Source organism: Colobus angolensis, unplaced genomic scaffold, assembly GCF_000951035.1.
Source record: "Colobus angolensis palliatus isolate OR3802 unplaced genomic scaffold, Cang.pa_1.0 Scaffold15, whole genome shotgun sequence".
NCBI lineage: Eukaryota > Metazoa > Chordata > Mammalia > Primates > Cercopithecidae > Colobus > Colobus angolensis.
The window spans coordinates 16,872,126-16,895,978 of NW_012114599.1; the positions used below are offsets into that span (position 1 = coordinate 16,872,126).

At 38.9% G+C, this 23,853-nt stretch overlaps 1 protein-coding gene across 2 annotated transcripts in view; it reads right to left on the bottom strand.

Annotated features, from left to right (window-relative positions):
- Window positions 1-13,714: 13,714 nt before the first annotated feature.
- The window catches only part of TTC27 (tetratricopeptide repeat domain 27), a 195,695-nt gene continuing 185,556 nt past the window's right edge, over window positions 13,715-23,853 (bottom strand). For both annotated transcript variants that reach the window (XM_011935991.1, XM_011935992.1), the window contains exons 17-20: window positions 23,130-23,327; window positions 21,748-21,859; window positions 17,172-17,272; window positions 13,715-13,950 (exon numbers count right to left, since the gene is read on the bottom strand). In XM_011935991.1, the coding sequence (XP_011791381.1) occupies window positions 13,828-13,950; window positions 17,172-17,272; window positions 21,748-21,859; window positions 23,130-23,327 (534 nt within the window). In that variant the 3' untranslated portion in view covers window positions 13,715-13,827. The remainder of the gene's footprint in view (window positions 13,951-17,171; window positions 17,273-21,747; window positions 21,860-23,129; window positions 23,328-23,853) is intronic.

Genomic DNA, 23,853 nt, shown 5'->3' on the forward strand with positions numbered 1-23,853 from the left:
TGAACACCATCTGGGTAATGCTGCACCACATCATGACCTGCCCTTCATGCAATTCAACTCTGCAAACACTGTGTGACCATCTCTTCACTATGCTGAAGGAGATGTTCTAGGTTGTAGGAAGGGCCACCAAGAATGAGGGATAGTTTCTGCCCTTATGTAGCTTTTGGTCTCACATGGGAAATCAGAAGAGGCTGAATCAGAGAAGAGACAGAGAGCAAACCAGGATGAAGGGCAGAGCACGCAAATATCCTAAGCAAGGCCAAAAGTGCTGTTGGAGTATAAGGGGGAAGAGACAGAGTACCTGGCTTAGAGGTGGATGTGGGACCTGTAAGAAATCCCATGAAGGGGTGGTCTTGAGGAGGCGGGCTTTCCACAGCAGACATGAGGTAGAGAAAAGCAGGGAGAGCACCAGAAGGGCAGCAGGAGAAAAGACAGATGGGGAGGGCAGGCTGCAGTGTGGAAAGGGTGGTCAGGAGTGGTGTGATGGGAAGGAATCTTGGGAAGGTGGTTTGGAGTCACCTTATGAATGTCACAGCAAAGAGTTTGTACTTCATGCAGAACTCCAGAAGGTCTCAGAGGAGTGACACCTTAGACCACAGAGGCTTCTTAATACCTGCCCTTATATGATCTGTTAATTTACAAATAATTCCCTAAGGAGATGACTTACTTTGACACAATGTGACATACAGTGAAAGCATATCCGGTTTAATTATTTTGTTAGTCTATTATCTTTGAAATGATAAAATATAGCCAGAAATATATTTTGTAATAATTAGTGACTATTAAGTGAAATATACTGTATTAATTACCTACTGCTTTATAATGCAGTGCTAAGATACAGTTAGCAACTTAAAAACCACACACATTTATTATCTCATGGTTTCTGAGGGACAGGAATCCAGGCACAGATGGGCCAGGACTAACTTCAGGGTCTATCACAGAGCTGCAGTCAAGATGTCAGCCTGGGCTAGGGTCTCATCCGAAGGCCCATCTGGGTTTGCCTCCTAGCTCAAGTGTTTGTTGGCAGGATTTGGTTCCTTGAGGGTTGCTGGGCCATCTGACTTCCTCAGTTCCTTGTTTCCTTCAGGGGTATGGGGACAGGTGGCCCAAGGCCACCCCTAGTTCCTGACCACATGGTCCTCTAGAGAATGGTGGCTTGCTTTATCAAAGGCAGCCAGGAAGTGTTGCTGTTCACAAGATAGAAGTCACTATCTTATGTAACCTACTCATAGAAATGTCATCCTTTCAATGTTGTCAATATTTTATATAGACCCAAGGCACTCCAGGGATGGGGATTCCACAAGGGTGAGAACACCAGGAGCCAGAGATCACTGGGGGCCATCTTTCAGGCTGCCTGCCACTTTGATACTTCACAACATTCCCAGGTCAAAGTAAACTTACGAAAAACACTCATAACATTTTAAAATAATTATGTCACAACTGTACCTATAGAACTTGGGATCAACATGGTGAAATGCCATCTCTACTAAAAATACAAAATTAGTTGGGCATGGTGGTGCATGCCTGTAATCCCAGGTCCTTGGGAGGCCAAGGCAGGAGAATTGCTCGAACCTGGGAGGTGGAGTTTGCAGTGAGCAAGATCGCACCATTGCACTCCAGCCTGGGCAACAAGAGTGAAACTCTGTCTCAAAAAAAAAAAAAAAAAAAAAAGAATGTGGGATCAGTGTGGGGAAGCAGTCAAGGATAAATAACCCTGTCAGTCACTGCTCCCCTTAGCAAGACAGGACTCCATTATAAGAACAATCATGGAGGAAGGAAAGTTATCCCCCAGACCCTAGAGAACCCCTCTTCCCTGCCAACCGTGTATCCATCCTTAGGACTAAGCTCAGCCAGTCTGCTTTCATTCAAGTCCTTAGACTCACGCAGGCATTGGGAAACGAAAGACACTCTTTTGTTCTGTGCAGATGAAATAAGATACTCTTCAGTCTGGTTCATACCCCTTCCTGGGATTGCCTCTTTCACATAAATAATGTACCAGCAACATTCCTTAAGATGAGAAACCAAATGTTGTCAGGGTTGATTTGTGATTCTCGGAGGCAGAAAGTAAAGACAGACAGGGGAGGGTTTATCTGGATGCATGTAACAGTTAGGGAAGGACAGTCAGATTGGCTGGGTCAGGAGATGGCTAATAAAATACAGTGTCTTTGATCTATAGGTCACCAGTCTATTTAAGGTTGCCCCGAGACATTCCCTTGAAATATGCATTTTTGGAATTCTTCCAGAAAAACTTCAAACCTTAGCTTTATCTTTTTCTTTTCTGTAGTGTGCTGGATTTTGATTTATCATTCCCTATGAAGTTGTGGGTGAGATTTCCCCTTTATTTGTCCAAAACCATCCAGGCACACATAAGTGGTCTCCTTATAACCGGTGGTGTGTGGATCCTGCCAGGATATGACTAGCGGTATTTCTACTACAACTTGGTGAGAAATCACCACCCTAACTGGAGCTATGAAGTGGAGGGTCTCAAGGCTGTGCTATTCAACTTGGCCATCAGACATTAACAGGGACCTTTTCCATCAGTCTACAGAGCCCAAAAGAAATGCCATAGGATATTAAACATGTCAGCACCATGCTTTTCAAGAAGAAATGTAAGAAGCTGGCTTTGGTCACCAAGATGACCACACTCAATCACTGCCTAAATGCTGGCCTGGGTTGCCTTAGGTTGGTACCCCCCTATTTATCCAGACAGCCTAGGATCTTAACTGTATTAGACAAAAGAAATAAAGAATTTAGAGTGTAATATCAAATTATCCACATTTTGGCCTTAGGGTAAAACCACCTTGTAGTTGTAAAATGCTGTTATATTTTGTTTAAGGAGGTGTTTGGTAGTGGGGGTGGGTGGGGAGTTAAAGTTACATGGAGTTAAGTTTGGGTTTGTGTTGCCAAGTTTCACCTCAAAATGCAGTATGATTTTTCAAAAGTCAATTATATGAGTTGCAAGAAAAATTACTTGAGGAAAGAGGTCAGGTCTCCTCAAAAAGAAGGAAAAGACAAAGAGGTAGAAAAGTACAAAAACTTGGAGAGGAGAAAGCAGACATTCAGGTTCACATTAAGAGTTGACTGCACTCTTCCTAATATTTTAAAGCTTTTTACTGTGAAATACAACACACATTTGGGAAGAATGCACAAAACAAAAATGTATAACTTGATGATTTGGCAGAAGAACCATGTTAGCCATGGGCCAGGATAATAACTATGACACTGCCAGGTCTCCGGAAGTCCTTTAGTACCATCCATCCATCACCCATTTGCACCCACAAGAGTAGCCATTAGTTTGTCTTTGGTGGTGATCACTTGCTTTCCTTTATAGTTTTTATACCAAGCATGCATCACTAAATAACACAGTTTAATTTAATCTGCTCTTTGAACTTATTATACATGTGGAAATATGCAGCATGCACTTTTTAAATTTTTAAGGTTTTTAATATCTGGCTTCGTTTGCTGAACATAGTGTTTGAGAGATTCACCCATGTTGTTGCTGTGGTGTGGCTAGAACATTCACTTTCACTGATGCAGACCACACCATTGCATGAATATCCCACCATTTATGCATCTATTTTACTGTTGGTAGATATTTAGATTGTTTCAATTTGGGGACTATTATAGATAATGCTGCTATAAACATTCTTGTATGACAGTTTTGGTGCCTGCATTTGTGCTTGGGTGTGTGTGCACCCCAGGAGTAAAACTGTTCAGCCATAGGGTATGCATATCTTCGAAGTTAGCAGATATCACCCAGCTGTTTTCCAGAGTGTTTCTATCAGGTGGTACTCTCATTAGCATTGTTAAGAGTTACTCCTACTCCACATCCTAACACTTGGTATGCAGTCATTTTAACGTTAGCCATTATTTTGAGTATGTAGTCATATCTCTTTATTTTAATTTGCATTTCTCTGATGACTGAGTCTACTTTTGTATTTTTCTTTGGATATTATCCTCTTTTGCAAAATACTTGTTTTTTCTCACTGGATTTTTTTTTTCTTATTGACTTATAGTTTTTATATTTTTAAACTTTTATTTTAGGTTCAGGGGGATATTTGCAGGTTTGTTATATAGGTAAACTTGTGTCATGGAGGGGGAGGTTGTTGTTCAGATTATTTCATCACCCAGGTCCTAAGCCTAGTTCCCAATAGTTATTTTTTCTGCTCCTCTCCCTCCTCCCAGTCTCTATCCTCAAGTAGGCCCCAGTGTGTGTTGCAATGAACATTCACGTGCATGTGTCTTTATGGTAGAACGATTTATATTCCTCTAGGTATATACCTAGTAATCAGATTGCTGGGTTGAATGGATTTTCTGTCTTTAGGAAAATCACCATACTGCTTTCCACAATGATTGAACAAATTTATACTGCCACCAGCAGTGTATAAGTGTTCGGTTTACTCTGCAATCTCACCAGCATCTGATTTTTTGACTTTGTAATAACAGCCATTCTGGGTTTGAGATGGCATCTCATTGTGTTGATTTGCATTTCTCTAATATCAGTTATATTGAGCTTCTTTTGATATGCTTGTTGGCTGCATGCATGTCTTCTTTAGAAAAGGGTCTGTTCATGTCCTTTGTTCACTTTTTAATTTTTTTTTCTTGTAAATCTGTTTAAGTTCCTTATAGCTGCTGGATATTAGACCTTTGTCAGATGCATAGTTTGCAAAAATTTTCTCCCAATTTGTAGGTTTTCTCTTTACTCTGTTGATAGTTTCTTTTGCTGTGCAGATGCTCTTAATTAGGTCCCATTTGTCCATTTTTGCTTTTCTTGTGATTGATTTTGGTGTCTTTGTCATGAAATCTTCCTGTTCTTATGTCCAGGATGGTATAGCCTAGGTTGTCTTCCAGGGCTTTTATAGTTTTGGGGTTCACATTTAAATCTTTAATCCAACTTGAGTTGATTTTTTTTTATATGGTATAAGGAAGGGGTCCAGTTTCAATCTTCTGCATATGGCTAACCAGTTATCCCAGCACCATTCATAGAATAGGGATTCCTTTCCCCATTGCTTGTTTTTGTCAGCTTTGTTGAAGATCAGATGGTCGTGGGTGTGTGGCCTTATTTCTGGACTCTCTATTCTGTTCCATTGATCTATGTGTCATTTTTATACAAATACCATGCTGTTTTCGCTCCTGTAGCCCTGTAGTGTAGTTTGAAGTTGGGTAACATAACGTCTCCAACTTTGTTCTTTTTGCTTAGGATTGCCTTGACTATTTGGGTTCTTTTTTGGTTTCACATGAATTTTAAAATAGTTTTTTCTAGTTTTTGAAGAATGCAATTGGTAGTTTGATACAAATAGCATTGAATCTGTAATTGAATTGTTTTGGGCAGTATTTCCATTTTAATGATATTGATACTTCCTATCCATGAACATGGGATGTTTTTCCATTTGTTCATGTCATCTTTGGTTTCTTTGAGCAGTGTTTTGTATTCTCATTGCAGAGATCTTTCACCTTGCTGGTTAGCTGTATTCCTTGGTATTTTATTCCTTTGTGGCAATTGTGAATGGGATTGTGTTTCTGATTTGGTTCTCAGCTTGGCTGATTGTTGATATATAGGAATGTTACTGATTTTTGTACATTAATTTTGTATCCTGAAACTTTGCTGAAGTTGCTTATCAGCTGAAGGAAGGACTATAGGGTTTTCTAGATACAGAATTTGGGATGCTCAACCTGTATGTTTTAGAATCATATTTTTAAATTTCCACAAAAAAGTAGACTAGAATTTTTATTAAGATGCTACTGAATATATAGATCAGTTTGAGGAGACACAACATCTTTACTATATTGAGTTTACCAATTTATTCGCATAGTATTTCTCACCATTTTTAAATTTAGGACTTTGTAAAAGTTATTTTATTTTTTAATTGACGTATAATAACATGCAGATATTTATGTGCTATAGTGGTGTTTCAACACATATAATGTATAGTCTGTCAGAGAATGTTTTTTCCTGCTGATATATGTGCCTTTATCAATCTTTAAAAATATTTATTGCAAAGTATCTGAATTTTTCATGCTATTATAAATGGTATAATTTAAAATTTTTTCCTTTTAAAAATCCTTTAGGCTATGTGTATGTGTAAATTGAGAGGTGATTTTAAGTCTATGTGGATATTCTGAATTTGAGAATAATTTCAAATTATGAAGAATTGTCAGCCGTTAACTCTTCAATTACTTCTTCCCAATTCTCTTTCATATCCTGAAATTCTGATTAGATATATTCTTCTGGAAATCTGCCCTATGTGTCTCTTAACTACTTTTATTTCTCTCCCTGTCTGATGTAGAATGTGCTGAATTACCTCTAGAGCTATCCTTCCTTTCACTAATTCTTTCCTTATCTGCCTAATCTGTTGTTTAACCTACTGGTTCTCAAAAGAGGGTGATTTTGTCTCCCAGGAGATGCTTGGGGTGTCATGATCCGCCGAGATGGATCACAAGTTCAGGAGATTGAGACCATCCTGGCTAACATGGTGAAACCCCATCTCTACTAAAAATACAAAAATAAGCTGGGCCGAGGGGGCGGCACCTGTAGTCCCAGCTACTTGGGAGGCTGAGGCAGGAGAATCGCTTGAACCCAGGAGGCAGAGGTTACAGTGAGCCAAGATCGCCACTTCACTCCAGCCTGGTAACAGAACGAGACTCTGTCTCAAAAATAAATAAATAAATAAATAAACAAATAAAAATAAAAATTCACAGGACAGCCCCCAACAACAAAGAATTATCCAGCCCAAATGCCAACAGTGTCAAGGTTGACAGACCTTGGTTTTACCTATCTTGAGAGAGAGACAGAAAGAGACACACATACATACACACACACACACACACACACACACACACACACACACACAGACAAAGAGAGCGAGCGAGAGAGAGAGAGTTGGATTTGTCTAGTTCCTTAAGTCACTCCTCCTCCCTTGGAATAAATATGGAGTAAAGAGAGGCTCCTATTCTTTTCCTTCCTACCTTGTGGAACAGAAATTTTCTCTCTTTCAAGGAATATTAAGGAGAGAGGAATAGGTGTTCTTCCCAACAACTCCTATATGTCTGACACCATTTTCCCACCAGTACCACCCTTAAACCAAGGCCCTATGTTTTGGGACTTTCTGTTTCTCCCTCCTCCAGACACTTTTTGCTCATGCCTAGAGCCTGTATTAGCCCCATTTTCTAGACTGTGCTCAGGTAATTGGGACCCCAAGAATTCCCTGCCCACAGGCCCAAAGTCTGCATCTGGAGGCTGCATGTGCCTCTCTTCTGCGCCCATACTCCTGAGGGTGGAGTGCCCTCTGGTCTGTGAACTCCCAGGTCTGAGTGGTAGCCATGCAGAGCTGTTTGTGGGTGCTGAAGGCATGCCTGAGACCTGTAGCCGGCGTCTCATGTGTACCTGGGACCCTGCAAAGCAAGATAGGGGAAGGGAGAGGACTCTCTCTGCTCCCCTTTCTGGTTGAGTTCTGAGGTGTTTAAGAACTCCAAATTAAAATATGGCCTTCCAAGTCATTATAAAGGAATATTTATCACAATCAAAGAATAAAACCAATTTTATTTAACCATTTATTTGCTTGATTTTTAACTTTGAAATATTTAGATATAGAGTAAGCAGGCCTCTATATTTACTCTGGCCTGGAACTCCACAAATGTTCATAAAGGGCCTGCTTCCATGTGTTTTACTGAAAAGCTTAATTAAGTAAAAACAAACAAAAAGCCATTATCTCTCAGATATATGTGTATTTATTTATATAATAAATAGTCTGGAAGGAAATACAAAAAAGTTAACAGGGTTATATCTTCTACAAGGGTGAGATTTTGGATGATTTTTTTTCTTCTTGCTTATTTGTATTTTCTAATTTTTTGTAGATAAACATGGAATATTTCTGTAATTTATTAAAGGAGGAGGGTCAACATTAATCAGGGCATACCTATCTGAAGAAATCACCCTATGTCCTACTGATAATGATCAGGGGAATCAACTTCATATGTAAAGCACATTCTAGTGCTGTTTGCATGTGTATGTGTGTGTGTGTGTGTGTGTGTGTGTGCGTGTGAGACAGAGAGAGAAAGAGAGAGAGAGAGAAGGAGCTGGAGCTGTTATGGCATAAGCACGTCTTCTGACCAGACAGCTGTAAAAATACCAAGACAGCTTTTATCAACCCTGGCACCAGATATCCTCTAGGCCAAATTGATTCAGTAAATAGAGTGATGAAGGGCAAGACTGAAAGATATTCTGCAGCATTGTTTCTCAAACCCCAGGGTTATGACCCCCATGGGATTCCAGAAACTGGAGCCAAGTTGCTGCATACTCCTATCCAGGGACTCCACCAGGCCCCTGGGAACTGATAGACCATCCACAATGCCCCTTTCTCTTGATCATAACAATAACTAATTGTACACAGTTGCTCACAAAGTACTTCACATACATCATCTGATAAATTCAGTCTGGTCTGTAGGGTGGGTATTTGCATTTTTATAGCTGAGGAAATTGGGGCTGAGAGGTTCAGGAGATCAGGTGTGGTCACAGCTAGGAGGTGGTAAAGCTGAGACTTCATCCAGGTCTTCTAATCCTCTGACTTCATCCTAGTCAGCCACTTCCCCGTTTCATCAGTTTTTTGTTTTGCTTTGGCCTGTTCCTCCCCATCATTCTTTTTCTTTCCTTTTCTTAACACCAACCTGAGAAATCCTAACGATGGGAACTTGGTTCTTTCTCATTTACTTCATAAAAATCCATCATGTTCTCTTCTTTATCCCTTCCCTTATCACCACTTGCCGCCCAGAAATGGGGAAAAGGTTGCCACAGAATGAAAACGCTAACGAACATTTTGGCAGTGCGGCCCAGCAGCACCGAATGCCATCAGGCTGGCTGAGTGCGGCACAGAAAAGGTTGTCAGTGTTAATAACCAGACAGTTTTTAAGGCACTCTTGCTTGCATCATGTTTCTATATCATTTATTTTTAAAGCACTTTATATGCATCTTCTCAATTTGTCTTGTATATAACACCCCTGTACAATATGGATCCCTAACAGGCTACAGATAAGGGAACTGAGGCTCAGAAATTAAGAAACTTCTTCGAGACTCACAGTAATAGAGTCTTCAAGAAGCACGTCTGTCTGTGAACAGTGCTGTGCAATAATTTCTGTGTGCCTACAGACACTGATGTGCATCTGAGCCCCCAATCTGGAAAAGGTTAGCAATGCATGGGTTAGATCCTTAACATTAACATGATTTACCTGCCCCTCCCCCTTTCTGGCAATAACATCACAAAAGATTAGAAAATGGCTGATACTTACTGTTCAGAAGACCACTTTAATAATACCAGTTTGCCTCGTAGCCCTTGGCAGGACTCTCTTTTCACAGATCACAATGTTGGCACAGGGCCAGGAGATGGTGAAGTTGACTCAGAGGTCACTGCAGTTTATAAGTCAGAATAATAAAAAGGAAGGCAGATTTGACATCACTGGCAAGGGAAAAATTTTGGTATTGTGCTAAGCAAACGATTACAGCTAGCTCTGAGTAACACAGGAGGAGTCAAGAGCTATTGAAAGGGAAAAAGTCCAGGTAAAAAGGCAAACCACTATAGTGAGAGCTTGTAAATGCTCTCAAAATTGATCATTAACTTGTTATTTATCCTAACATCAAAGAACAAAACAATGTGCTCAAGCGAACACTTCTGTTAACCAAGGTGAAAGAGAGAAATGCTTTATGATAAAGTATTGAGAAAACATACACAGACACACACACACACACAAATTGATTTTTGAATTGGCTTTGCTGCAAGCTACATATCTAGAGTAAAAAGCACCTCTTTCTTCACTAAGCTCCTGCAATTTAAAAAACAAGAATAGAAAAATTCCAAGATAAGCTCAGCTTTTAACCCATTCATGCTTAGTGTTCCATTATCGGAACGCTAAGCGTGTGAGAATTATTTATATTCTACTGCTCAAGATCATCACCAAGCTGTGATTGCAAACATTTTAAAAATTGCAACCTCCGGCATAAATGGGTTAAGTTCACTTGGTGAAAACCCAATACAGCTACAATTATTATTAGGCCTTGGTGTGTGAAGGACTCTAAGAGTTAAAAGCAAACCAGCACCACCTTTAGCCCATAAGGGATTACTCTTTTATTAGTATAGTCTTGGGATTAGTGGAAATGTCTGTCTAATGAATGCAGCTACTATATTTGAGCACATGCCTGAATAAGCTACTTGTTGATTGAAACGTATCTATTTATAAGCACTTCTGCATGTTGTGAAAAATCCATCTGTATTACCACAGCATGGCATCCACCATTTGAATAAAGGCTCTTTGCCATTTCACTATAGGGCCTGTTGAATGAACAGGCAGAAAGGAAGTGTGTTGCATCCACTTAACAGATTTTATTCCTCACTCTTGGCCAGTAAAGTAGAGTTACCTTATCTAAACAGCAATTTTGATTGATGTGGATGTTACAAAAACAGCAATGGAAAAAAAGAAATACTTTTCATCAGACTCACCCAGGGTTTTTAGCTAGTAAACCTACTATAATTTGGACAAATGTTCACAAAGCCTAAACGAACCAGACCTCTGCTTAGGTCATAATCTTTGAACTAAGTCTAGAAAGTAGGTGGATTTACTACACATACTTCTTGTCATTTCTTTTTTACATTTCTGCTTATGAATACCACACTAATGGCATGCCCAAGAGAAACAAGTACAGCATAAGAATAGTCTTGATACACAGTCAAACAAGTCGATGCTTTCAATGGCTGTGGTCCTCATCTGTGCTAAGGCTCCATCCAAGGTGGGTCCAAGCCTTTCACCCATAAATGGGGACCTCAGCGTCCACTCTGGGAATCTGAGCTCTGAGTTCCACCTGCTCCCACCTCTCAACACACGGCCACTGCTCTGCCTTCCAGTCTCAGTACCAGCTCTGCAAGCTTCTTGAGTTTGCATTTAGGTATTCCACTGAAGTCTATCTTCTCTCTTTTGCAGTTAGGGGCCCCATTTACTATGCTTATTATGCTACCTCTGGGGAAAAGCTAGTGAGGAATTTATTAAAATTTTATTTAAAAAGAGTAAATAATATATATATTTTTTGAAACGGAGTTCTGTTCTTGTTGTCCAGACTGGAGTGCAGTGGCACATTCTCAGCTCACTGCAACCGCTGCCTCCCGGGTTCAAGTGATTCTCCTGCCTCAGCCTCCTGAGTAGCTGGGATTACAGGCACCCGCCACCACGCCCGGCTAATTTTTTTGCATTTTTAGTAGAGACAGGGTTTCACCATGTTGGTCAGCTGGCCTCGAACTCCTGACCTCAGGTGATTCACCCGCCTTGGCCTCCCAAAGTGCTGGGATTACAGGCGTGAGCCACCACACCCAGCCAAGAGTAAATCACCTTAACAAACCACAGGCTATTATTAACAGAGACCTCACAGAATTTCTCTTGGAGAACTTTATAAATGATGCCAGGCAAACTTTCCAGATCCCATTGTTAGAAAGAGAAGATTGAAATCAGCGGTCAACTGGAAGCTTCGCACAAGCAGAAACAATGCAGGCTTTAGCCGTCTTCAAATCCTGGCTCTTTCTCTTTCTAGAGTTTGTGACCCTTAGTTTTCTAGTGATATCACGAACAGACCTAGCAGGGCTCTTTTGATGGTCAAAGATGATGCTATGTGAAGTGCCTGGTACATAGTGAGAACTCAGTAACTTGTAGCTATTATAATTATTATTCACAATCTGGGAAGGCAGTAAGATTAGAGGATCATATCTTCTCTATTTTTCTAATCGAAAAAGCAAAAGAATAATTCTGAAAGCAAAAGTGTTAATATTAGGAAACCAAAGTGAAACTTATAGAACGTAAGGCATTTGGAAACACAAGTATTTAACCATAATATATCAACACAAAGCACCAAAGACCGTATAATAAATAATACAGCATTGTTTTAAGGTTTTTTCCATTTTGTTTTTTGAAACAGGTTCTTGCTCTGTCACCCAGGCTAGAGTACATACAGATTCTGTATCACTAACTCTGAGGTTAGGTGAAAACGTTTTGAGAGAGAGGAACAACTTGTTGGAAAGTGCTATTATCACCATACTCATCTGTCAGATGTAAAAACCAAGTAGCTAAATTAAATATTAAATGTTAGCTAGTAGAGATGAGGCTTTAATTAGAAAACCCCAAGCTTTCCCTACTTTACCTCCCCACACATTTTCTTCAATTATCTTAAACACTCACATCAGTAAGATTTAAAAAAAAAAAAAAAACCTAATAGATCTATGCCTTTAAAGAAAGGAAAACATCTACTAGCTCTTGCTTTTGTGAGATCACTCCAAGATAAAAGAGGGCACAGACTTTGTCCAGCACAGCATTGGAGAACGCGACTGCGAGGAGATAGCTCTTCTGTGACTTGCTTTGTGACTTCTCACAATCACTGATGCCTTTCTACCTTGAACCCAAAGAAAGCAAACTGAAGACCAAACACTTCTACAACTTTGATGTTCTACTTCAGTCTTCTACTTGATTGCTGAAATGATTGTCCTTTTCAGTATTTATTTTCTGTCCATTTTCTATTAGGGTTCACAGCTTGATACTAATAAAAATTAATCTTAAAACCTTGTTCCATCCACCCATTCAAGCATCCACCCATCCATTCACCCATCTGTTCCTCAATGACTTCTAGAAAAGGTTTAATAAGTAGACCCTTAATGTTAACTCATTGTATTGGTCTTTCTCACAGGTATTGTCTCTGCTATAAGAGAAACTGCTTTGGGCCATAGGCCCACTTTTTTTTTTAAGGCTAATATGCTAATAGAAAAGAAGCAGGTGGTTAAGAAATGAGAGCATTGAGCACTGGTAAGCATTCATAACTAAAATTCATTAATGAAAGAGTTTTTTAAAGACTGTTTTTATATGGTCAGAATACTTAATGGATTATGAATTAAGTTTCCAAAGGCAGTTGAAACTCACAAGGAAGCTACGAGTAGAAATAATTTACATCTTATATATAACAACATGGAAAAAGAAAAAAGGGCCAAGTGATTTATACATGGGACCCAAAATTTAGCAACGCAAGCCAGGACTTAGAATTCCTCACTATGACTTTTGTGCTAAGATTATTAAGCTCAGCTGCTGCCTTCAATATTTGGTTCCATAGAAAGCATTTCACTTTGGCATTTCTGTAATATGGCACCATTAATAGCTGTCTTCACCCATAGTACCCTAATTAAACAACCATCTTTGGGGCCGGTAGTATACATAATGAAGGGGCAACAGCCTAGTTCCTAGTAACTAAGTAAAAATTTAGGTTATGCCATTTTTTTCTTGCATTTTCTTGATTTAGAAGTTAAACCATGCTCACATTTCCAGTTTCACCAAGTCTGTATCTTTCTGAAACAAGCACAAAATCTCAAGAACCATAAATGTTTCTACCTCCAAATCCACTCTTTTATCACTTTTGAACAATAAAGCAGTCAATCTAATGATTTCACAAACTTGTAGTATGTGATTTTCACCTGTTTAGACTAAGGTTTTCCAAAGTATGATCCAATTAATGTTAGGCTGAAAGAGAATAAACCCTATATTTAAAACAAAATGAATTTATTTGCTCTTTGTGCCAAAATACCTCAAGAATTATAAAAATACTGAATTCAACTGTAATTAGACCTAAAGAAATAGGGAATTTTAAAAATTCAATGTACTTCAGAAAGCATATAAAATTGAGAACATCACAAAACCAAGAATGTTAAGTCATAAAACAAATTTATTTTAAAAATCAGTATCTTGCATTTCAGATATACAGATGTATCTTTTACCAGAAGGTGAAAACACCTTTTCCAGAATCTGCTTCCAGCAGAATCAATACTGATTTCGAAACTGGTTGCTTAGGTCTTGGAGCTCTAGCACTAAGGTGTCCATGGCTGTTATGTCATCAGCTAATTCCCTGGACATTTCTCCAGTGGCCACATCTGTAAAAAGTTGCTGTAATATAAAAAACAAAGCAGAAGTATTAAAACAATAAAAATTTCTTTAAAATAAAATAGATACAGAGGATGCAGTTAAAAAACCTTTTGCATAATAATACTATATAATTATAATAGCAATGGTAGCATTTTTTCTGTTCACTAGCCTCTAGAAATGTACAAGCTGCAATTAAAGGGTGAATCAAAATAACATGCGTGAACTTATAAATTCAAATCAGCTCTGCTCTTCAAAGCATTTGCCTAAATTCTGGTTATTCATTTCAATGTTATAGGATGGTTTTTGGATGAACAGGCATAATTCAACCAAACAAAATGAGTTTATTTATTGTGTATGCAGCAAAACAAATATGTTCTATATTCAAATTCATATAAATCATACCGTCTATGCTACTTATTTGAACATTGATTTGGCTTAGGCCTCAGAGACCACAAAGATTATCCTAGCAAAAAAGTCCAGCAAAATAAAAATAACTGTGTCCTCTCCCTGAAAAAGGAATTGCCTTGGGAGGTTTAATGCAACATATTTCAATAATGCCACCATAGCTGAAAACACTTGGAAATGCCTCTCCAGGAACTGCCTGCTGAGCCAACACAGGCCCCCAAGAAAATCAGCTTCAGGATTTTATGACCCATTGTATGCGTGTGTGTGCACACGTGAGCACATGTGTACATGCAACTGTGTTTATGTTTTATTCAGAAATATCATTTACGTAGCTTGCCAAATATCTGTTTCATTGGATTTGATTATATGATTTGTACAGCATTTCATAACAAAATGCAGTAGGAACTGCTCCAATGTCATCAGTAGAGAAGACACCTTTTAGGAAAAGAATCTAGCCTCACATACTTTTTTTGTTTTTTTTTTTTAGTTTTGTGTGTGTGTGTTTTTAAACTAAGAATTACAGTGCTTGTAAATCATAATCAATCTGCATCACTTCCCTGTGGGGTAAGGAGGAAGCACAGAGAAACTGAGGTTTAGAAAAAAAATGAGTAATTTGCTGAGACTCTGTTCTGTGTCCAGGCTCTCCAGCATTCTCATGAACAGCCCCTTCATGCCACTCTTGTCAGCAAACCTGTATAAGGACAGGGTGCAAATGGGCAGGGGAGTCACTCTGTCCTGGGAGAGCATGGGCTGGATGATTTGTTAGGTGAGTCTCTAGGTACTAGGAGCTTATTTCCATGAAGTCCCTGGCCTGGCAAGAAAAGACCTGAGATTCATTCAAGTAAGCCTATTTAACATAGGCTGCAAGCAATTTAACATAGTTACCCTCATTCATTTTCAATCTTAATTCATTTTCACTTTTTAAAGTATTCTAAAAAAGTGACTTTTTTGGAATGCATTTCAGTATGACAAACCTAATTCATTAAATAGAAAAGGTATAAGATCTATGAAACCAGAGACTACCAAATATATGTAAAATATGCTTCAGAGGAGGCACTGAGAGGTAATTTTTCCCATTTTTGGATAATCCAGTTGGCATCTAATGAGAACAAAAATCTAAACACAGATGATGTTCTGGGGCCACATTTTCATTATCTGGGACTCTACCATAATATGGAAAGGTGTGCAGTACCTGAACAGACAGTACTATTCAAGTCATGTAAGTATAGATTTATATAAAGTAGTAATTCATAAGAAAAAGCTTTGCATAGACAAAAGGAAGCCACAGCACACCCTGAAGAAGTAAACTAGTGTGGATGGGTTGGTGATAAAATCGAAAAGTAGGAAACAAAGCTCTCACATTGGGAAGGAAAGTCACAGGAAAAAACCCTGCCTTTGTGACTTTGAGGGAGCTCTTACAGATTTCTGAGAGAGACAATTCTGAAGTTGTGCTGCCAAGCTAGGAGGAAATATAGCTCTCCTGAGTCATGTAGATAAATAGGAAAATTGAGTAAGTTAATTAAAGAGGCAAAAATGATGCCTTGATCTGAAAAGATCAAACTATTAATAAGAAAAAAAAAAAAAAAACTCTGGAAAGGCAGTTACAGAGTAAAAAGGTATTCAGAAGTGGCCTCCGTGTACCAGAGACTTACTCTCAGAAGTAAGTCAAAATTACTTTGCAACCCAATATGCAATAGTGAAAGCAAGTAAAGGCTAGAAAAGTAAGTGGTAAATTGTGCTAGAAGTTATATTTGTCCAAATTTTGCTTCCAGAGGTATAATCCAAATCTGGCTGCACAGTAAAATCACACAGGAAATTCAACAGATCTCCTAGGTCCAACCCAGACCTGAATCTACATAGGTCACAGATAGAGCCCAGGAATCAATCCAGTTTTCGATAAAACTCCCTGAGTGATTCTTAGGCCTCTCTGGCCCAGCACTGGTCCACAAGTTAGTTGTTGTGAACTAATGGCACATTTCAGTTGTCAAACCTCAATCACCATCTACCTTAACAATTTTGCTCAAATCCATATACCACCTACTTAGTATTTTTATTTGTCAATTTTTTTTTTTACTTAAGAGTCTTTTTAAAAGGAAACATTACATTGCTACTTGAAATACAAAATAAGCAATAATATTCATGAAATTATAGGCTTGATGAGCTAGTCTACTTTTTTCTAATATGTACTGAAACGAATATATATTTAAACCAGAAGTTTACCAGTGGCATATATGCCACACTTTGGGGGAAAATGACAATAAATACAAGAGCATTGTTTTAATTTAATTTAAGGAAAGCATTAAGGGCTAATTGTGAACATTAATTTCAAAGACTTTTTTTTTTTTTGGAGACGGTATCTCACTTTGTCACCCAGGCTGAAGTGCAATGGCGCAATTTCGGCTCACTGCAACCTCTGCCTCCCGGGTTCGAGCGATTCTCCTGCCTCAGCCTCCCGAGTGGCTGGGATTACAGGCACCCACCACCACGCCCAGCTAATTTCTGTATTTTTCAGTAGAGATGGAGTTTCACCACGTTGGCCAGGCTGGTCTCAAACTCCCGACCTCAAATGACCTGCCTGCATTGGCCTCCCAAAGTGCTGGGATTACAGGCATGAGCCACTGCACCCGGCCAATTTTAAGTCACACACATTTAGAGTGGTGTAGCCATTGGGCCAACAGTATCCTCACTAACACAATCAACCACGAGGGGGCTGCTATACAAAATATAACATGCGCCTAAAATTATCACTGATGTAAAAGAAGATTTAACAGCAATAAGCTGATACTAATGACCTTTTTCTATATGACAATTCCAATTAATTCACAAGTCACTCTCACCTTTGCTTTAGATAACAAGCCCCGTAAATTGAGTCTAACTGAAGAAAGCATTTGTACAGCTTCTTGGGGACTGGATTTGTTTTTACTGCATTTTATGGCCACTGGAAGATAAATATGGAGAGAAACATCCATTAAAAAGTGTTAATAATAATTCACAGGGACAAAAGCCAATTATTTAATTAGAATTTCATAGTAACAGACTTTAGAAACACTTCTACCTGGAAAGTTTTTATTTTTGAAAAAGAAAAATTGTGTACATAGCTTTTTCCCTTTATCCTTCTTCTTTTTTTTTTTTTTTTTAAAGATACAGCGTCTCACCCTGTTGCTCAGGCTGGAGGTGTGGCATGCAGCCTTGAACTACTGGCCTTAGGCGAGCCTCCTGCTGCAGCCTCCCAAAGCACTGAGATTACAGGTGTGAGCCACAGAACGCGGCCTTTCTCTATCCTCCTTTAAGAATGATCATTTACAGCTCCAGGGAATTTTGAGAAAAACAGGTGATTTTTGGTGAGTTATGGATCACTGGGGAGAGACCCTAAACACCTATACATGCATGCATTTGAGCACACACACGCACGCATGTGCATAGACAAATAAAATTAGGCGAGGAGACAAAATATTATTGAAAACAAAGTACCCACACAGACAAAAACAGATGCAGCACATCTTTGTGTGGCTTTCCATGCTACCAAGTCCCCAATGGGGACTTCACAACTGCTGATGACACAAGCCCAAGGAAGTGACGTGCCAGATCTGTATGGCTCAATTCTTACTGCATTTTCATAATCAGGGTTTGAAGCACCATTCAGGAAGCACTGACAACAACCTATGTGTCTTCATTTAGAGAACGTGACCGCAGCCAGGTTCTTGAGTTCCTGAGCAAGGCTTGGCATCAGCAGGGAATGGGGAAGAGTGACTCACAACTCTGCTCGCAGCATTCTGTGGAACCCATTTGACCAAAACCTGAAATTACGAAGAAGGCGTCCTCCTTCCTGGTAGAAGGCCTGGCTATTAATGCTTTACGAGAACAAGTAAAGAGCTTTGTACAAACATAATGCCCAATATTTCCCCACTGACTTGTTCTTGGTTTTGTTCCCTAAATTATGCTCACTAAATTTAAACAGACTGATAACCAGATACTATTTTAACATGACACTAAACAGCACAAGGATTAAAGTCTACTTCATACTCTAGATTGTAGACCAAGGATAGAAAATCTTTTTTTTTTTTTTTTTTTTTTTTTTGAGACAAGGTCTTGCTCTGTCACCCAGGCTGGAGTGCAGTGACACAATCATGGCTCACTGCAGCCTCAACCTCCAGGATTCAAGTGATTCTCCTACCTTAGCCTCTCAAGTAGCTGGACCACAGGTGCATGCCACCACAACCAGCTAATGTTTTATTTTTTTAAATTTTTTGGTAAAGATGAGGTCTCACTATGTTGCTCTGGCTGATCTTGAACTCCTAGGCTCAAGTGATCCACCCATCTCGGCCTCCTAATTACAGGCATGAGACACCATACCCAGCCCAAAAGATTTATTTTTGCATGCAAACACTAATCAATCGGTAGAGGCTGCCTATGCCTGGCAAAACAGAGTTCTGTCATTAATTAATAATATCTTCCAAGGCCAGCAAGAACTAGGTTTGACATTCCTATTTCAGAGTAATAATGAGGAATAATAATTAGACTTTGACATTTCTCATTAAAAGATGAAAGGATGCATAGTAATTAGCAATGTTAAGCCCATTTTCAAAAAGCTGAGTTAGCCCAGAGGTAGTCAGGATTATTAGTCTGTTTTTCTTAGTAGAGGAAAGTTGTAACCACCATGCCAGTGGTATTTGAGCTGTTTAGTACCTAGCAGTTTAGATCAGAAACTGCTGTATTTCTTTTTTTAATCCCTTATTTGTATTCTGACAAAAACAAAAGTAAAGCAAAAAGACAGATATACTCTATTAGTTTTCCTACTCAATCCCATTTCCAAAAGGCATTATAGATTGAGACAGAGAGAGACAGCCAGAGAGAAATAACTTGCTGTTTCAAATCATCAGAAAATCTGAAGCAGCAGCGCCTCCTCTGTAGACTGCAGTTCAAATGCATTAACTCTTATTTTAAAAACTCTTGGATGGCAAAGAGCTAAAACACTTTAGCCCACCCTTTCCCATAAAATAAAATAGCAGAAACTATAAATGTATACCTTCCAGACAATACAAATGAGCACACAATGACGACACTGTTATAGGGACGCCTCAAATACTATATCAAGATTGCAATATCTTATCAAGCTTTCTGAAGTGCATGGCCTTAACGATAGCAACCCAAGGAGTAAACCATGTGGAGATTTTTAAAAATGTTATGCAGTCATGCATCACTTTAATGATGGGGATACAGTGTAAGAAATATGTGGTTAGGCAATTTTGTTGTTGTGAGAACAACATAGGGTGTACTTACACAAACCTAGGTGGTATAGCCTACTATGCACTCAGGCTACATGGTATACAGCCTACTACTCCTAGGCTACAATCCTGTACAGCATGTGACTGTACTGAACACTGCAGGCAATCAGAACACAATGGTAAGTATCTGTCTATCTAAACATTGGGAAGGTACAGTAAAAATATGGTTTTATATTATGGGGCCACGGTCATATATGTGGGTCCACTGGTGACCAAAATGCTGCCATGGGATGCTTGACTGTATTTTCTTTCTATAATTGGGTGAGGTGGAAGAACAATGTTTTGAAGAGATTCACACACAGAGAAACCCAGCTTATTCTTTGAGCCCTGATGTACGAAAGTTAACAAGGAAACGGTTAAGATTTATCTTTGTAAATCTAAAATACCATTAGAAACTAAAGCTGGGCATCCACTCAAATATGCTTAAAATGCTGTAGGAGCATGAACACATAATTCAATGATGTCAAAGGAGAACTTAAAAGAATGGACACTTGTTTTTCTCCAAGTATTGCCCTGATGAAGAAAATGATGCCAATAATAGTTTAAATCCAACTTTAAGATGCAAAATATTTTTCCTAGAGTATCTCTTTAACCTGCATATTTCTCTTTGACAGGTTTAATACCATTACTTGGTGAGTACAGAAAATATCGTGGCTTTGACTCTTACAGACCAGCAGTTCATATAAATGCTTAGAGTTGGCAAGTTGAAGTAGATAAGATAAATTTTTCAAAGTAAATCCCACCCTGCTAATTATGTACCTAATACATCGGTGTGGCTTTCCCCAAATATCATACTATATCCACAACGACCAAAAGCATAAGGACTGGATCCCATCTAAGCCCACCCACATGAATTCTAACCACCCCCAAAACATCCTTCTACGCTCTATTAGCAATTACCCCAAACTTTTCTACATTGACTTTCAGCTATATAGAGCTCAGTACTTCTACCTTCTCTGCCAAAAGCTAGGTGACCCAGAAATTAGGTATTTATATCCTTTAGGTCAAACATATCAAAGGTCAAAAGTAGAATTTTCAACTACCAAGCTAATTTCTAAATTGTTTGAAAGTTCTGTGCCTTCTTTATAAGCAAGCCAAACTTTATCTTTATGCTTAATTTTTCTCTTTTTATTTTGAGTCCCTTATCATCTACAGCTCAAGTCCTCTATTTTGGAAGGAAGAGGGTGGTGGTGACAGGGTAGGGTATCAACATCTAAACCACGTGTGAAATACTGCTAAGTGTTTGAATGTTTTCATTTATTCTTCATGGGAAGGTATTATCCCATTTTACTGATGAGCAAAGTAAGGCTCAGAGAAGTTAAATTATTTACCCAAGGTCAACTAGCAAGCATGTGGTAGAGCATTCTTCCCTGTTTGCTCCCTATTTGTTGTAATCATTGGTGGCAGCAAGGAGGTTAGTTGGGCAGGGAAGTAGGAGGAGAACTTTAGGATTGGTTTAAGGTCCTTATGATTCAGTTCTTAACATTGGGGGCATCATTATTTTATTGGGACTGCATCACACACCCATATTCAAATATAAATATAAAAATGCATTACCAAATTTAACTGACATTTTTAAAAATTAATAATTGAAAGCTATACTTATTTGGACTATATTTACCCAGCAGGCACATAATTTTATATGTAAGGTTAAACCTCTCCTCAAACAATATCCTCTACTGTTCCCCAAAGGTAAGGCTTATATTTTATATTTCTTTTGTATATGCTATAGCTCTTTGCATATTGCTATGTACTCCAGAGATCTATGTGTGAGTCAAGTTAAAGTTAACAGATTTCCTTAATGCTATGTAATCAACACAAAGAGACTCAGTGTGGAATGAAGGTTATATAAAGTTGTAAAGGTGTTTCACATCTGTAAAAAAGTTTCTAATTTCTGTTACTTATTCCAGCAGAATATAAGCCTCCATCCTGTTTCTTCTTATTATTCCAAAATGCCTATTACATAGTAGGTGGTCTATGAATGTTTGCTGAATTAAAAAAAAAAAGTCAATATAATGAAATAATTTGATATTATTTATAATGGAACTTAACTTTTGACCAACACTCTTTTTTTTTAGTAGAAAATAAGTCAAAACATTCCATGGATATCAAATGTTACATCAAATACCATGTGCAAGTCCTAAGGCTCTTTGAACAACTTCCTTAAATGATGTAATATCTTTCTCCCAACAATTGGACTGGGTGTCACACCTGCATGCCTTTGAGAGGCACTGGAATGCCTGAGGAAAGAGAAAGAACAACATTCAGTATAATAAGTAGAATTCACATTTCAAACTCTGTTTCCTGGAAGTCATATGGAACTAATTCCAACGTGAAAAAGCAGCATCTGTGTTGTACAGCACAGCGTCTAATACTCTCATCAAAGAAGGGGTAGAAATGCACACCCAACGGCAAGAAGCCATGGCAAGCAAATGGATGTACCTGGATTGAGACACTTCCCTGTAACCAGAAAAATACAAAGGCCAGGTTTGGAAATCTGTAAATGTACAGATTTTCTCAGCATTTGTAGCCATCAGTTTAAAAAATCTGTTTGGAGAATGAGGCATGAACTTGGTTAAAACAATGAACTTGCTGGTAGATATATGTAATCTCACAGATGTTTAAAGCACCCTCTTTCAAATCCTTGAGGGAGAAGTCACAGATCAGAGAATTCTGGATACTGTTAATTCCATATATGCAAGAAAGTCCATAATTCAAGGAGAAATGGAAGGACATGAAAGTAGGAGTGTGCATGTGTGCAGGTGATACGTGTTCTCTGGGCTGACAAGGCCACAGTGCAAGCCAGCTGTGTGGACTGAGGGAGGAGAGAATGGCTAAGAATCCCACAGATTAGCTGTGCCGTGGCTAATTCCAAACCCACGCAAGGAGTACACTTGATTTGTTGTGGGTGTTTTGAAAAGAAACATAAAACAATTATTCCAACCTTGGAAACTCTGCAGGCTCCTTTAAGTTCTAAGATAAGAAGCTAAAGGCATAACTTGAGTGGAACTTGTGTTCTATCACACTTGTGAGAAAGGGCAGGGTAACCTTTGTAAAAGTATACGTTTTGACTTAAAAGTTCTCTTCCAATATCCTTATCTTGTTCCTTTTTCTCTTTTTCCTTTCCTAGTCCCCACCTCGGATCTAAACACTCCTTCTGTCCTTGTACCCATCTACTGTAGTCTTTAGCAACGTGCCTGCAGAAAGGGGTGTAGAGTAAATAACAAAAGCCAACTCTTGGCTGCAGATTTAGTAGCGGTGGCCATTTCAGGAGGCCCTTTAGGAGGAAACAGAGAACCATGTAAGAAAACTTCATGGAAAATAAAAAGATGAATGTTACAGCCCACAATTTGAAGTATGTAGGTTAAAAACTCTGAATCAGAACTGAACTCAGGCATACTAATCTTATCTTTCAGATTCTTAAACTCTTCCTCCACCCATCAAAAAAGTAGATCTACTACAGATATGTTCAAATGAAAGGTAAGGACTCAGGAGGAACGAAGGACTTGCCTTTTCATTTTCATCAGGCTTTTCACTCTGCCCATTTCCATATACTTGAGCATACAGCCTCCAGATTTCGCCATCATTTGTCACTCTTGAAGTCACTCTGCCAAATAACTCCTGCAGCTTTCCTTTGAGGCCAGTTGTGACATCTCCACTTCGATCAGTCATCCCATCAATCACTGCCCTGACTAGAATTTTAAGGACCTTAAAAACGAACAGGAGAAACTGGTAAGCTAGAAACCAACAAAAAATAACAAAAACAAAGAGCTACCTCACCATCATCAAAGACAATGACAATGAAAAACCTTATGAAATTTGTTAAGAGTATCACCTTTAAGCTTTTGAAAAACAAAATAAAATTCAATCTTGAAGCACTCTCTAGGATCTCATGCTGACTACCTCTCTGGATGTCCCTTCAAAAGCTTCTGGAGAGGGTTCTTTCATTCAAAGGGCCCCATGTTTGGTGCTTGGCTCTTCTCACCTGGAACATTCTCTCTGAGTGACTGGAGGTTTCACTAGTGTCTATGCAACTCCAGCCAGATTCCCCTCTGGAGCTCCAGGACTGTGCACCTCAATACCTACCACACAGGTCATACCGACATCCCTCTCCATCTATCCAAGATGAAACACAGATCTCAAATCGCTCTTCTTCCTGGAATCTCCAGGTGAGCCTATCCATACAGTACCCAGAGCCAATAACCTGAGCATCAACCTAGATTCTCTCGCACTT